Source organism: Temnothorax curvispinosus, unplaced genomic scaffold (genome assembly GCF_003070985.1).
Source record: "Temnothorax curvispinosus isolate PA1 unplaced genomic scaffold, ASM307098v1 QBEX01001970.1, whole genome shotgun sequence".
NCBI classification, from domain to species: Eukaryota; Metazoa; Arthropoda; class Insecta; order Hymenoptera; family Formicidae; genus Temnothorax; species Temnothorax curvispinosus.
In genome coordinates this window covers 139,221-153,218 of record NW_020211750.1, presented here as the reverse complement: position 1 = coordinate 153,218, position 13,998 = coordinate 139,221, and the positions used below count along the sequence as shown (strand labels likewise).

General features: G+C 37.9%; 2 protein-coding genes across 2 annotated transcripts; both read left to right on the top strand.

Moving 5' to 3' along the window:
- Positions 1-661: 661 nt before the first annotated feature.
- On the top strand, positions 662-2,191 carry LOC112468770 (uncharacterized protein DDB_G0290685-like). Its single transcript, XM_025038114.1, has 2 exons — positions 662-1,517; positions 1,644-2,191. Exons 1-2 carry the CDS (start codon positions 722-724, stop codon positions 2,120-2,122), a joined length of 1,275 nt encoding a protein of 424 aa, XP_024893882.1. The 5' UTR covers positions 662-721; the 3' UTR covers positions 2,123-2,191.
- Positions 2,192-5,151: 2,960 nt separating this feature from the next.
- Positions 5,152-8,020, top strand: LOC112468772 (histidine-rich glycoprotein-like). The gene is made up of 3 exons (XM_025038117.1): positions 5,152-5,932; positions 6,566-6,584; positions 7,399-8,020. The coding sequence occupies exons 1-3, from the start codon at positions 5,152-5,154 to the stop codon at positions 8,018-8,020; spliced, it is 1,422 nt and encodes a 473-aa protein (XP_024893885.1).
- Positions 8,021-13,998: the final 5,978 nt, after the last annotated feature.

Genomic DNA, 13,998 nt, shown 5'->3' with positions numbered 1-13,998 from the left:
AGTTAAGATTGTAAGATAAAATCAACACTCTTTTTCTGTAAATTTTTATTTCCACTTCTGTTATAGAGTAAAATCAGCATTCTTTTTCTGTAAAATTTAACACATTTAATAAATACGTTCAAATTGTGTTACTTTAACATATTCTTTAAATTATTTTAATAATTGTACATTTTAAATTTGTTAAGCTCAATTAACATAGCAGGCATATGTTAAATCTACATATGTATGTGTTGATTATTTTACACAAAAATTTTAACAATTAAGGACCTTTTTTAACAAACCTACAAAAATTTTCCAACAGTGTTGCAATCCGTACAAAAGGAATCGAATGATCGTTAGTTTCGTAATTTTATTTTTTCGCGGCCGAGAACGTCAACTTAAACTGCTCCGGATACCTTATTCCGTGGATTCGATCGATGAGGAATTCTTCATTGAATTATTACGCAACCCCAACGGGATATTGACTAATGTCGTGGCGAAAGAAATACACCGTTAATAATGCGCTCTGCATTTGAAGCACCGACGCGACCATGAAACTGTCGATGTCGTTAGCAGTGTGTCACTTACACGATGGCAGGATTAACTTGTCCTTCTAGCGTGCGTATATAAAGCGATAACGCTGACAAACGGATACAACAGTGTCGGACAATTCGGCCACGAGACGTAATAACGATTATTATCCGGCGTGGTGTGTTTACGAGGGCGAGGGATTTGCGTTAACATGATTGCGAGTTTGGTGATGGCCGTGCTGTTCGCCGGTATACCCGGCAATGGTGCGTCATCGACGAGGACAGCACATATGATGGTCTCTAAGATGAGAATGGCCGATCTCGAGACCTCTGCGAGCGGGTATGCGTACAATCAGCAGGGGGGTCTTCCGGTCTTATACATGCGGTATACCAATCACGGAAGCGGACGTTACTACCATGCACCGGCGCCAGTGCATTACATCGTCGGCAGTCCTGCACCTGTTGCGCCCGCCGTTTCTGAAACTGCGTCGTCGCACGAACCCGTTCTGCTCGCGTATGCGACTGCGAAACACGAAATTGTACCGTACGTAACGCGCCAGCCTTACCGGCGCGATGGATTCATTAATTATGGCGTGGGCCAATTAGCGAAATACGCGCAACCGCTTGAGCCGTCTAAACTGGCTGCACGTGCACCGTATTATGCGCCTAAAGCACTTAAACCACGCGAAACGGATAAAAATGTCGATAAAAGAAGCGATGATGAGGAGAATGAGGACGACGATTATGACAACGATGAGGACGGCGATAAAAAGGAGGGAAAAAGTCATGTGCCTGAAAGTCGCGAAAAAGCAGTTGATTTTATAGTAACCCATCCTATTCACGGCCTCGACAAATCTCGTTCAGATATCGACGTTTCGTTCGAACATGGTGAAAAGTATTCGGCCGCACAGAATTCCGCTCATGGAGAAAAGGGCGACAAAGGGTACAACAAACAAGTGGAATTTGACGTGGGTGAACGCGGACAGCACGATAAAAGCAGGCACCAAGGTGGAGCTTTGTTTATTTTTTCAACAGACGTTCATTGATTTCCTCGATACGCGTTTAAACATGTATATTTTTGCATAAATGTATTTATTCTCCAAGTGAGATGTTACTTTTTGCTGGATCTTTCAGAACATTATGACATCGAAACTGGGCACAAAAAAGGGCACAGCGACGTAGCCGGAAATTATGGACGCTACGATGAAACTGAGAGTGGTAAGAAGGGTAGCAGCTATGGGCAAACATCGTACCACAAAAAGGGACAAAAGACCAGCGGCTTTCATAAAGTCTACCACAAGGATGAATATAAAAAACATACTGATTTCTATGATGAGAATCACAAGAAAGGTTATTTCGACAAGCACTTCATTGCTGATGAGCACTATAACGCTGCCGAGGGCAATTTCAAAAAAGGTGGACATCACGTATCCGGGTTTGATAATGAAAATAATGGAAAAAAGGGGTTTTACGATAAAGGGCATATACAGAACCGCGATCAGGGTCACAATAAGAAAAAAGGTGAAAATTCTTTTCATAATAATTACGAAAATTATGGCTCCGACGAAGGCACGCGTTTAACTAAGAAGCATGAGTACGACAAGGTTGATTGACATTAATTTGAACATGTATTTAATGCTAATGTAGTTTTATATGCTCTTTTATATTAATTGTCATTTATAATATGCAATAAAGAGAAAAAAAGATTATAATTACATTTTTATGATGCAGGTTTTAAATATACAACGTTTACTTCACGTAACATTATTCGTGAATTATATATTGTTATATAGTTAGAATTATCATCAAAAACATAATTGAAATACTAGCATCGAAGAATAATGTAATTATTTGATGATATATGTATATGACGTGGTTATTATAATATTAATTTTTATATTTTTTGCATAATCGAGTTATGCAATATACTGTTAAATTCGTAGTGTCAAATTATGCTCAATTTTAGTCACTTTTTATTATTCCTATTAGTTGTCATTGCTCCTGCTCAATATGTCGTTACTTTAACTAAACCAAATGGAGTTAAAATAGTACTGTTTTATGTTAAAATAATGAATTTTGACACACATGGTAATTAAGAATAACAAAATATTATTTAACTTAAGATATTAGTTTAAATTTTATCCTTTAATATTTAACCGTGTAAGGATAGCAGGAATTAATTCAATTATTTTAACTTAGATCGTTGATATTAAAAATATGTTGTTCTCAAGTAACGCTTGATAAAACAGATATAAAACCTTGTCAATTGCACCACTGAATGCGGTAACTGGCCGATACTATTGTTTTATGGAAATAGTATGTAACGAGCGGCCATATTTTCTTGTGACAGCTGCTACACCGCAGAAGCGTGACTGATATAGCACAAAACATGAAACTCAACTGAATTATTACGACAGTTACTGATTTCGCGACACACGTTACGGTCGCAGAAATAATTCAAATTTTATTTTACGTCCAGTATACGTCTATAGTGGTATAAGGGTTTGATTAATGCAAGCTATTGCACATTTACAGAAAACATAGTGGAAAAAAATTATGACTTAATAAACACAGATCGCATTTTGCAGCGAATTGACATAATACATACATATATGAGATAATACATAAAAATATAATATGTCTACTGAAAAAGATTTATTTTGTCCGTCGTAACGTACAATAATTAATGCAACGTGGCAGTCAACCAACGCATCTCAACAAGTAATAGCAACGAAATTATAATTCTCCGCATATCCGTATATTCGTTAATGTCCCTTTTTGAATCCCCAGTGCTTATGGTCTTCATGGCCGCCTTTCTTGCCATGATGATGATGGTGATGATGATGCTCGTCGTGTCCGCCATGGCCTTTGTGACCCTTATGATCATGATGATGATGTCCTTTCTCATGATGACCCTTCTTGCCATAATGATCCTCGTGATGATGATGGTCATGATGCCCTTTCTTAAAGTGGCCGCCTTTTTTGTGTCCGTGTTCATGATGATGACCACCATGTTCCTCATGGTGACCATGATCATGATGTTCGTCGAAGAATTCCTTATCCTTCTTAAACTCGTCGAGTTTGTGAACCTCGTGATGGCCCTTTGTGTTGTGGCCTTTACCGTAGTGCCCTTTCTCGTGGAATTTGTGACCCTTCTCTCCTTTCTCGCCCTTATGGTGTTCGCCATAATAGCCATCATCGTGATGATGATGTTTCTTATGGCCTTCATCCTCGTGATAATGTCCGGAATGGCCTTCTTTATCGTGATGTCCCTTTTCTCCTTTTTCATGATGGTGCTCCGACTTGTAGCCTTCATCGCCTTTCCCGCCATGTTCATGGTGGTGACCGGAATGATGCTCTCCGCCATGGCCGCTCTCATGATGATGGTGAGTAGCGGCTACCTGTAGATCGTCGTAATGTGTCCTGCTGATCTCGCGTGCGAAGATCACGCAATGAGAGGCGATACATACTGCCAGCAGGCAGATCGCCGCCAATCTGCTCATCGTGCCGTGTTTATTCTTGTTTGATTCAGTATCAACGAGAGATATTTGACTTGGTCGCTGTGATCGGTAGGTATGATTAAGCTAGTCGCCCCGCTCGGATTATATATCGACCGCAGGATAATCGATATGAGAGTAGCCAGAGTTCTTTCTTGGCTCATTAGGTCGTTGCGAAAGTAATGTCTCCTTAACCTGTTTAAATTGTAATGCGGATTTCAGTGAGTCCGCGACAGTTGCTTAGGTCGTTATGTAATATTACTGAAATCGTTACTCTGCTTACCAAACTACGTTTGTAGAGCCTAAATAACGCGTTTTTATCCTTTTTTAACCGAACGGCGACACGGTGATTTCCAATAGCTTTAATTCAACGGGCGAAAATTTATATGATTAATATATTTGGAGATAAACGCAAGGGGGTGTAATATATATGACCGGACATTGCCATTGAGTTATATAAAAGCGAAGTACAATAAAAAAAAATGCTTCGATTAATGCCGGAAATAAATTGAACATCAGTTATGAATGAAAGACGGTAAATCGTTCTGCTGTGCGTCTCGTTTCACTAGTCGTCAACCGTTAAATTGAAAAATAGCTTTTGTTTATTTATTGATAAATTCTGCATTAACTCGATTATTTTAAGTGCGTCTAACTAATAGACGCATTATTTATATTTAAACTAATTTCATTTCTAGAGTTGGAAAGTTTCGTTTTTAAAAGACATATTTATAAAAGACAGTAATATTTCCTTACATTATACGTATGGTATGTATATTACATATTTTGCAATTTACTCTATATTTTTTAACGAGTTTTGGTATAGTTTTAAATTATAAATTAGATAACACGATATAATCGCATATACTTTAGTTTTCTATTTTCTCTCTCTCTCTAACTTTCTACTTAATATCGAGTCTGTTAAGTAATCCAAGATTGACAATAGTTCTGTATAACTAATAGCGCATTCAAGCAATAATACACAGTACGAACAAATGTTTTACGAAATACGAGTGCTATATTGTGTTCGAACAAGAGGAACGAAAGCGATTACGTACAAAGCGTTGGTGGAACCGCAGGTATATAAGCTTTGCTTTAAAGATTATTGGCAGTCAATTGCACTTGTTGGTTCTATACAGAGTTCCAACATGGCTAAATACGTAGGTCCATGCTTGTTTCTGGGATTGGCTGTGATATGCACGGTCATCGCTATATCTTCGGCGCGAGATGTTCGGAGTATGAGAGGAGATTTGGAGGTGGCCGGTACTCATCATCATCACCATGGCCATCATCACGAACATGGCGGAGGTCATGAGCATCATTCTCATCATCACGGAGAACACGGTGAGGAGGGCCATAAAGGGCATAAGGGCCATCATCATCATGAAGAGGGAGAACACGGCCATCATGGTAAAGAACATCATGAGGGTCATCATCACGAGCATGGTGGTCATAAGAAGGGTCATCACGACGAGCATGATGAGCATGGTAGCCACCATGAGCACGAACACGGCCATAAAGAGTCGAAATTCGGCCATGGAAAGGGTCACAAGAAAGGCGAAAAGACTCATGGCTATCATCATAAATCCCATAAAGATGAATTCCATAAGGAACACAAGTTTTACGATGATCATCATAAAGGTGGCCACCATGAAAAGCATGGCGATCATCATGAGCATCACCATGGCAAGGAAGGTCATCACAAGAAGGGCGGACATCATCATTCTGGCCACCATGAAGATCACCACGGTAAGAAGGGCCATCATGATAAAGGACATTATGATGAAGATCACCATGGTCATCATGGCAAACATGGTCACGAAGAGCACCACCATCATCACGAAGATCATGGAAAGAAGAGTGAACATCATGGCGGCAAAAAGCATGGTTATTCGAGCGGTCACGGTCATCACGGTCACCATCATCATCATTAATGATATGAAACTTGACAATTTAGTGCGACACAAACAGAATAAATTGTTGCACCATTTGTTCATTGCTCTTTCGTTGATTAATTTTAGGATGTCGAATAATGGATTTATTTCGTTATTGAGAAATTAAAATGTCTATACCAAATATGATTGAACGCATTATTTCCCCTAATAATTCCTGTGTATACCCGTTAGAGAAGTTTTATAATGTTCACCTTAAATATATTAACTATATTGAGCATAAATATATTACGATTTCTTATATCAAAACACAGTATTGTATGTTATCAAATGGAAATATTTTTCATATATACAAACGTCATGAATATAAATCGTATTATTTTATAATTATTTGAACTGTTTATAATGCCTATAATATTTGTATACATACATATTCATTATTAGCACAATATACTTTTTTTATTTATGTCTTCACATTCAGAAATTATTATGTGATTCGCATATTAAAAAGTTAAAATCAAGTTTATTATACTGCGTATGAATTTTCTTTTTAATAGATATATAACTAGATAAATATATAAATCGAGATAAGCGTAAGAGATTAATATTTTCAACATCCTGAAAAATACTTTATGAATATCTTGTCTTAACTTCTATAATAACATATATTATGGCCATTATGGAAGACAGTTATATGAACATCTATTTTTATATAAAATTTAAATGCGAATATTTGATTAAAAATAAATATTTTAAAAGAACTAATGGAACATGAACAATATAACGTCAATGTTCTTTTATGCACTTGGAATTAAAATCTATAAAGTCGTTAAAAAAACATTTTTTATTTATAGATATGTATAAAATGATATATGATAATCTATATTCTGTTGACTACAGAGAATGAATAAACAATGTATAAATCTGAATCGAATTATAAGAATAAAAATTCTCTCAGAGCTGTTTTAATATAAATATTTTAATCTTTTATATTTGATTTTACACAATAAAAGGCAATGTTGACGTAGTATAACTTTCTATCATAGGTTCAGTGAACAATTGAAAATCAATATAGGAAGTTTAATCAGTATCACGTAATTTAATTTATATAACTTTAAACAAGTAGTAGATTACAAAATAGAACAGACTCTATATAATCTACCGTAACGGAGGAAATGAAATGGAACTCTCCCGCCACCTTTTATTTATATAAATAAGGTACTTCTTCTTGCCGAATTTGATGGCTCATTGCACCAGAATCGTAATATAAATAACACCCCACGAATCGCTACATCACAGCAGCTTGCACTGCTAGAAAACGCTGAGATCTATTAGTGCGATAGACTAATAGATTGAGTATTAAAATAAAATTGTTATCATGTTTCCTTTACGTCGTGCATTGCCACTGATAACAATTCTTGTGGCAGTTTATATTGCCACTAATTGCGTGACCACCGCACGTGAAATTACCAGGAATTACGACGATCTTCAGGTAGCCGCCAGTCATCATCACGAGCATGGTGGCGGGGAGGAGCATCATTCTCATCATCATCATGAACATGGCGACCATGGTCACAAGGGTTATAAGCACCACCATCATCACGGAAAGGGTGAAAAAGGACATCATGACAAGGAGCATCATCATGGGCACCACGATGAGCACGGAGGACATAAGAAGCATCATCATCATGACGATGGTCATCACAAGGAGCATCATCATGGCGAAAAAGGGGAGAAGGGTCATAAGTTCCACGAGAAGGGACACTATGGCAAAGGCCACAGCACTCATGGTCATCACGAAGTGAAGAAGAAAGACGAATACAAGAAAGACAAAGAATTCTTCGACGAACATCACGATCATGGTCATCACGATGAGCACGGTGGCCATCATCATGAACACGGACACAAGAAAGGTGGCCACTTTAAGAAAGGACATCATGACCATCATCATCACGAGGGTCATCACGGTAAGAAGGGTCACCATGAGAAGGGCCATCATCATCATGATCATAAGGGACACAAAGGTCACCACGATCATCATGAGCATCATCATCACCATCATCATCATGGCAAGAAGGGCGGCCACGAAGATCATAAGCACTGGGGTTACAAGAAAGGACATTGAAATTTCTTGCTACTCAGAAGATACCACCAGCTGCTTTTAAATAGAATTCTGTTACTCGCTTTCGTTCCTACTGCTACTCATGTTCTTCCTATTATCTTCATATTATGCAATAATTCAGTAATATATACTCTATATCTGCGTTAATTGTTAATCATGCATACATCGAATATGAAATAAAGTAACACATTTAACATATCTCTTTTAAATACACGCAATTTACGTGGTATGCATAATATCTAAATAGTTACAGAATTCTACCGTAGCTGAGTAAATGGTTACAAAATTATGACTATTTTATAAAATTTAAAAATATCTTTTTTATAATTGATTATATTTCTTTAACATGAAAACTTTCCACGCAGTTATCAGAAACGTATATTTCCTCAATTAAATAGACATATGCGTTATTGATCGGCAAATTACGAGTATCGTAAATTATCGGGATGCCTGAGAGAGAGGGGGATCTTCACTTTTAATAAAAATTCCTATGCTCCAGCTATTTATCAAATTCCGATATTAATAAACAGCATTAAATCCACCGTTATCAGCATTATCGGGCAGCATAAATAAAGTGTATTACCGTGATATTAATATTTAGTTTAGCGAACTCTTCTGAGGATGTCCTATAACTGGTTTAGAACGCTCATTATCTTAAAAATAATAATTAATTACAGAGAAACACCGCCATTGTAACTGTCATATGCATGAAAATCGTATAGGGGACATACAAAAAACATTCTGTAATTTTTAATTAATATTCGTCATTTATTAGCGCACACATTCTCAATTTACTTTGCAAGATAATATTGGACGATACGACCACTTTCTGCCGCGTTGCGTATGCGTCGTTCGTTGTAAAAACAGGTGGAGCAAGAACGCACGGCGGCGCCTACTATCGTATTCATCGCGCCGCGGATTTGATTAACGATCTCACCTTGTAGCAAATGAGATCGCCACTTCTACGGCGTGCGTCCGAATTGAATTCCGGCACTCCGGACACGGATTAACGGGACTTTATGCACTTCTTTACTGCCACGTACGATGCAGCCGGTGTTCGCCAGGGTTGCGCGAGACCATTGCCTCCATCTCCGCGCCGGAGATTGCATGTGCACGCGGCAACGAACCTACTTGAAATGCTCCGCTGTGTGACAATTCCAGCGGTCGTCGAAAGGGTCCGCTATTGTTTCGGATTGTAATGCGTGCACGTGTGGGTGGTTTAATTAATGTAATTGAAGTGGATCCGGTGTGCCAGGGGAAAAAAAAGGAAAAGCGCGAAACGCGTGAGCTCGAAGAAATACGTACTACCGCGGTGTTCCGCGATTTCGCGTGCTTTCATGAAGTCAAAATAATCGTGCCATTTGACCAAATTAATGAAGACTCAGAAACACGTGACATTTGCATTGTATTTTCGCCGAATTGCTGCCGGATTAGAAGCTTTTAACAGAAAGAAACAGTCATTATTTTTTACGAAATGAAATTTACATTATCACGTCGCATTTTTTATCCATGCGAAAAATAGAACAATAAACTTCTTTTTATGAATAAACACAACCGAGAACAAGAGTTGTTTAATAAAATGTTGTTGAAAACTAGTTAAATAAGCTCTCCCGTATCTTTGATAAAATTTTCACGAAGCTGAAGTAACCCTTCGAATAATAAATGATCTGCCTGCTACAGTCGTATAATGAAAATTGCATCATGAGGCCAAGCAAGAAATCCTTTGACGTAAGCTACTAAATTAAATATTTGGATTAAGCTCATCTTGTTGGTGTATTCATTGTATCACGCTAAAAACGGATATAATCAAGTATGTTCATAATCAAAGCTTTATACTATTAGCGACAGTAAATGTTTTAACCTATTTATGTGAAACATCTGCAAATAGAAGCAAAGAAAAATAGATCGAAAAATTTATTTTATATTTAATTTAATGTTAATTAATTGTTTAGTTTGTCTTTTTTAACGACATTTTTATTTAGCAAAAATATTAATTATGTATGGAGATTGCGAGTTTTTATTATTTACAAACAATTAATTGGTAGACTTATAAATTATATACATAATGCAACTAGATTTAAATAACGTTTTCTAAAATCATTAATTAACCATGAATAATAAGCTTATACATATATATACATTGCAGAAGATATCAGCGATTAAGCGATTATATGTTTTCGACGGCAGCGCGCTGGCTGGTCAAGCCGTCATAATGCGGCAATATAAGACAAATAAAAAGCAAAGTAATTAACTAAATAAATGTACAAAAAATTAATTATGCAAAAACAACGTCAACATTATTCTTTACAAAAATAATTAACCGTTTATGTAATATTTAAACTGTTTTAATTTAATCTGAAAAAAATTAATGGTATGAAAGAAAACACAATTTGGACTAATAAATTATTCTAGAACATTATTATAGAATTTAGACAATATGATTTGACTCTGTTTTTGAACGCGATAATATTGATTGTATTATATTATAAAACTATATTTTCATTTTGATGTTTTACAATGAATAATACAATATTATTTTGCACACTATTACACTATAACACTGTAGCATATAGGCATATATGCGGTATTTACCTGCAAATTTAACGGTGTCAAATCGCAACATGCGTTCCCGCGGCACATTAATATCCGGTAATCAATTCAATCAGCTGGCCAATCGATTAACCTCAATTATTGGTGCATTAATGATCTGTGCTATATGTGACATTAAAATTCATACTGCAAAATTGCTAATATATTACTCTTGCCCGACAATAGAGACGCGGCGCTGAAAAATACTTTTATTTTACAATAAATTAATTCACGCCAGCTTGAACCAATGAAACTGTCGTTTTATATTTCAGAAAAAGTTTTATCGACACGGACCATATACCACTTGCAAAACAAATATTTAAATTCAATTTTTTAGCCGAATTGATAATAATGATACCCGACATTAACGCGATAATATGCCTCGGTTATTTTTTCTTTTTCTTTCAAGTAACTTATTGTAATGAGTAAAAATTCTGTTCGCATGATTTGAGAATAATAATGTGTTCGTTCTCGCGTAATTATTATCTTGATCTGTGTCAATAAGCGAAGGCACAAGGCGAGAAGAAATGGCAAAATTACTTTAGTTTGCCGATGGGAAGTGATAAAAGGCCGCCGAGAAAAACGGCGGCAATAAATCGCGAAGAATCGATAAGGCGTAATATCACGTTGCCGTCTTGACTATAATGTAGCTGCTGGGACAAATATGAGCCGGAGGGGGAGAAACTTATTTGCCCCATTAAGACTTTGAAGGAGAAAGAAAAGTCAACGAGCCGCAATTTCCAAACAATTTCTTTCTTTATGTTAGTGTTCGCTCTATATAAAGAATGATACAAAATACAACAGCCACGCGACATCGTCGCGTGACTTTGTCCGAAGCAGGTACATAAGCCGTAACTGTACTACGAGTTATCGCTTTTTGATACTTAATGCTTAAACGTATAGTTCTAATGTCCCTTCTTATAGCCATACTTTTTTCCGGAATGGTGATCGCCTTTCTTGCCGTGCGAATCGTGATGGGAGTGATGTTCCTCGTGGCCGTGCTTGCCGTGATGACCTTTATGCTCCTCGTCGTGATGGCCTTTGTCATGGTGGCCCTTCTTGCCGTGGTGATCTTCGTGGTAACCAGAATGATGATGACCGCCCTTCTTGTGATGGCCTTCCTTCTTCTCGTGATGACCGTGGAAGTCACCATGCTTCTCGTGGTGTCCACCCTTATGATAGTCATCGTAAAATTTGTGTTCTTTATGATACTCGTCTTTATGGAATTTGTTGTGATAACCTTTGGTTTTGTGACCCTTCTTGTGGCCCTTCTTTTCACCGAATTTTCCACCTTTATGACCCTTCTCGCCTTCATGATGCTCGCCGTATTTTTCGTGCTCATCATGATGGCCTTTCTTCTTGCCTCCGTGTTCTTCGTGATGACCGGAGTGGTGCTGCTTATCGTGCTTACCGCTGTCACCTTTGTCGTGATGATGATGACTTTTGTATCCCTTATCGCCTTTTCCGCCGTGCTCTTCGTGATGATGAGATTCATGTTTGTGACCACCGCCAGATTCATGGTGATGACCCTTGTGTTTGGTCGCTGCCGTCTCGAGATCGGTTTCACCTGTCTCTGCAAGCGGTGCAGACGACACCACAATAGGCTCTAAATGATCTACATGACGGTCATCGTTCTCTTCTCGTACATCGCGCCGGCTGACGCGCGATTCCGCACTGGCCAGATCTCGGGCGTGACACGTTGTGTGCAACGTGAGCGAACATATTGCAATGAATGACAGAAATAACATCGTACTTCGCACCATCTCGATCGCGCTCTCCGTTTCGATCGGACTGATGGTCGATGTTACAACGGTTGACACTTAAATATCGATGCTGCAGCTACTTCCGTCACGGCGCCGGGTTGTCTGTTTCCGCCGAGTCCACTTTCATCCGCACAACCGCAAGTATTCCTAAATTTCATTCCAATCTCCGTTGACACCGATGCGGTGGGGAAGCACATGGTTTCACACTTTCCCGCATCGTTGCGCATGGCGTTTATTCTACTAGAATATTCCGTCGCGCTATCTCGCAGAGTTCAATCGGGTGTTAAAATATTATAATAGTCGAGTCGGTCCTCGATTGCGATTTCTTGCTTGCGAAGTGACATAACAAATTGACTCGTTAACGCTCTTCCGAATAATATTTGTAAAATTATGAGTTCCCAACGAATGTTCCGAACAATGTAAATTTTTTTATTTGATTAATCGTATCTCGATACACTGCGTGAACGCAATGTTTCCGCAAAAAGTTGTATCCGGCGTCAGGAAGAACTTTCCATTACCACTTTTTCCGCGAGCATCGGTTTGCCGCTGGAACAATAACCACGGAAATTTCTAGACCGCAGCAAATCGCATTATCGTCTTCGTATCGATGTACTTTTTTTTCCATTTGTAATCAACATCTGCATTTTAGACTTTGACGTGATTAATTAGAATATAAATATTAATTAGAATATAATACATTTATATTTTTACTTACTTTTTTCTTTAAAAAGAAATTTTGTGCTTGTTTTTAGGGCTTGCTAAGTAAGTAATTGAATACTGACGATGTGACTGATCGTTTTTCGCTTTTTCGAGACGGTGATTAATTAATACACGTGAGAACCCGGTCGCGAATGGCCAAATATCTATATTGAATCAAAGTGGCATCCCGTTGTCCAACACGTGCATGCGTCCGATCAACACCTCGCGTAGCCGGCGGCGTGACCTCAATCGATATTTGAAGTTAAGTACCCTACCAGATGCTCGCGCAATCATTTTAATTAACGTCATGACATACGAATATAGAATATGCATATGTCGCGTTGAATGCCCTAGAAGCGCTTTGTTATCACAGCACGTGCGTCGTCGCGCTCGCTAGCTCATCGATAAGCTGTCTAATTTTATCATTAATTCTATTACCTGCGACATAAATAATTCGCCTCTCGTAAACACAGCGCCATTTATAACGTCATAAACCAAAAACAATTTATTGAATTTTACAGACGTCGGCGACGCGTATATCATGCGCGGCGTTCGTTGCGCGGGTCGTTTCGCTAACTGTTGACCCATTTGTTCCGGCATCTCTGACGGTTTTATTAGATGATCTCGCGAAAAACCATCGAAACCCGGGAAAAGTAATAGCGTCCGTGGTCTTAATCTTTCACTAATTCTAATGCAAAAGAAGAAACTCGATATGACGCTATTTAATGAATCAGAAAGGGATATTCTTTACAAACGTTATTTCACAACAAAGATCAGAATCCTAAAATTTGCGGACTATAAATTCAGACTGTATTGTCAAAAATTTTTAACATGGTAGATTATGTCAAAATAAAATAAAAAAATCATAGTGACAACGTACACGTACACGATAACAAATACAAGGAGTGGAAAATCGCGATACAATGATCG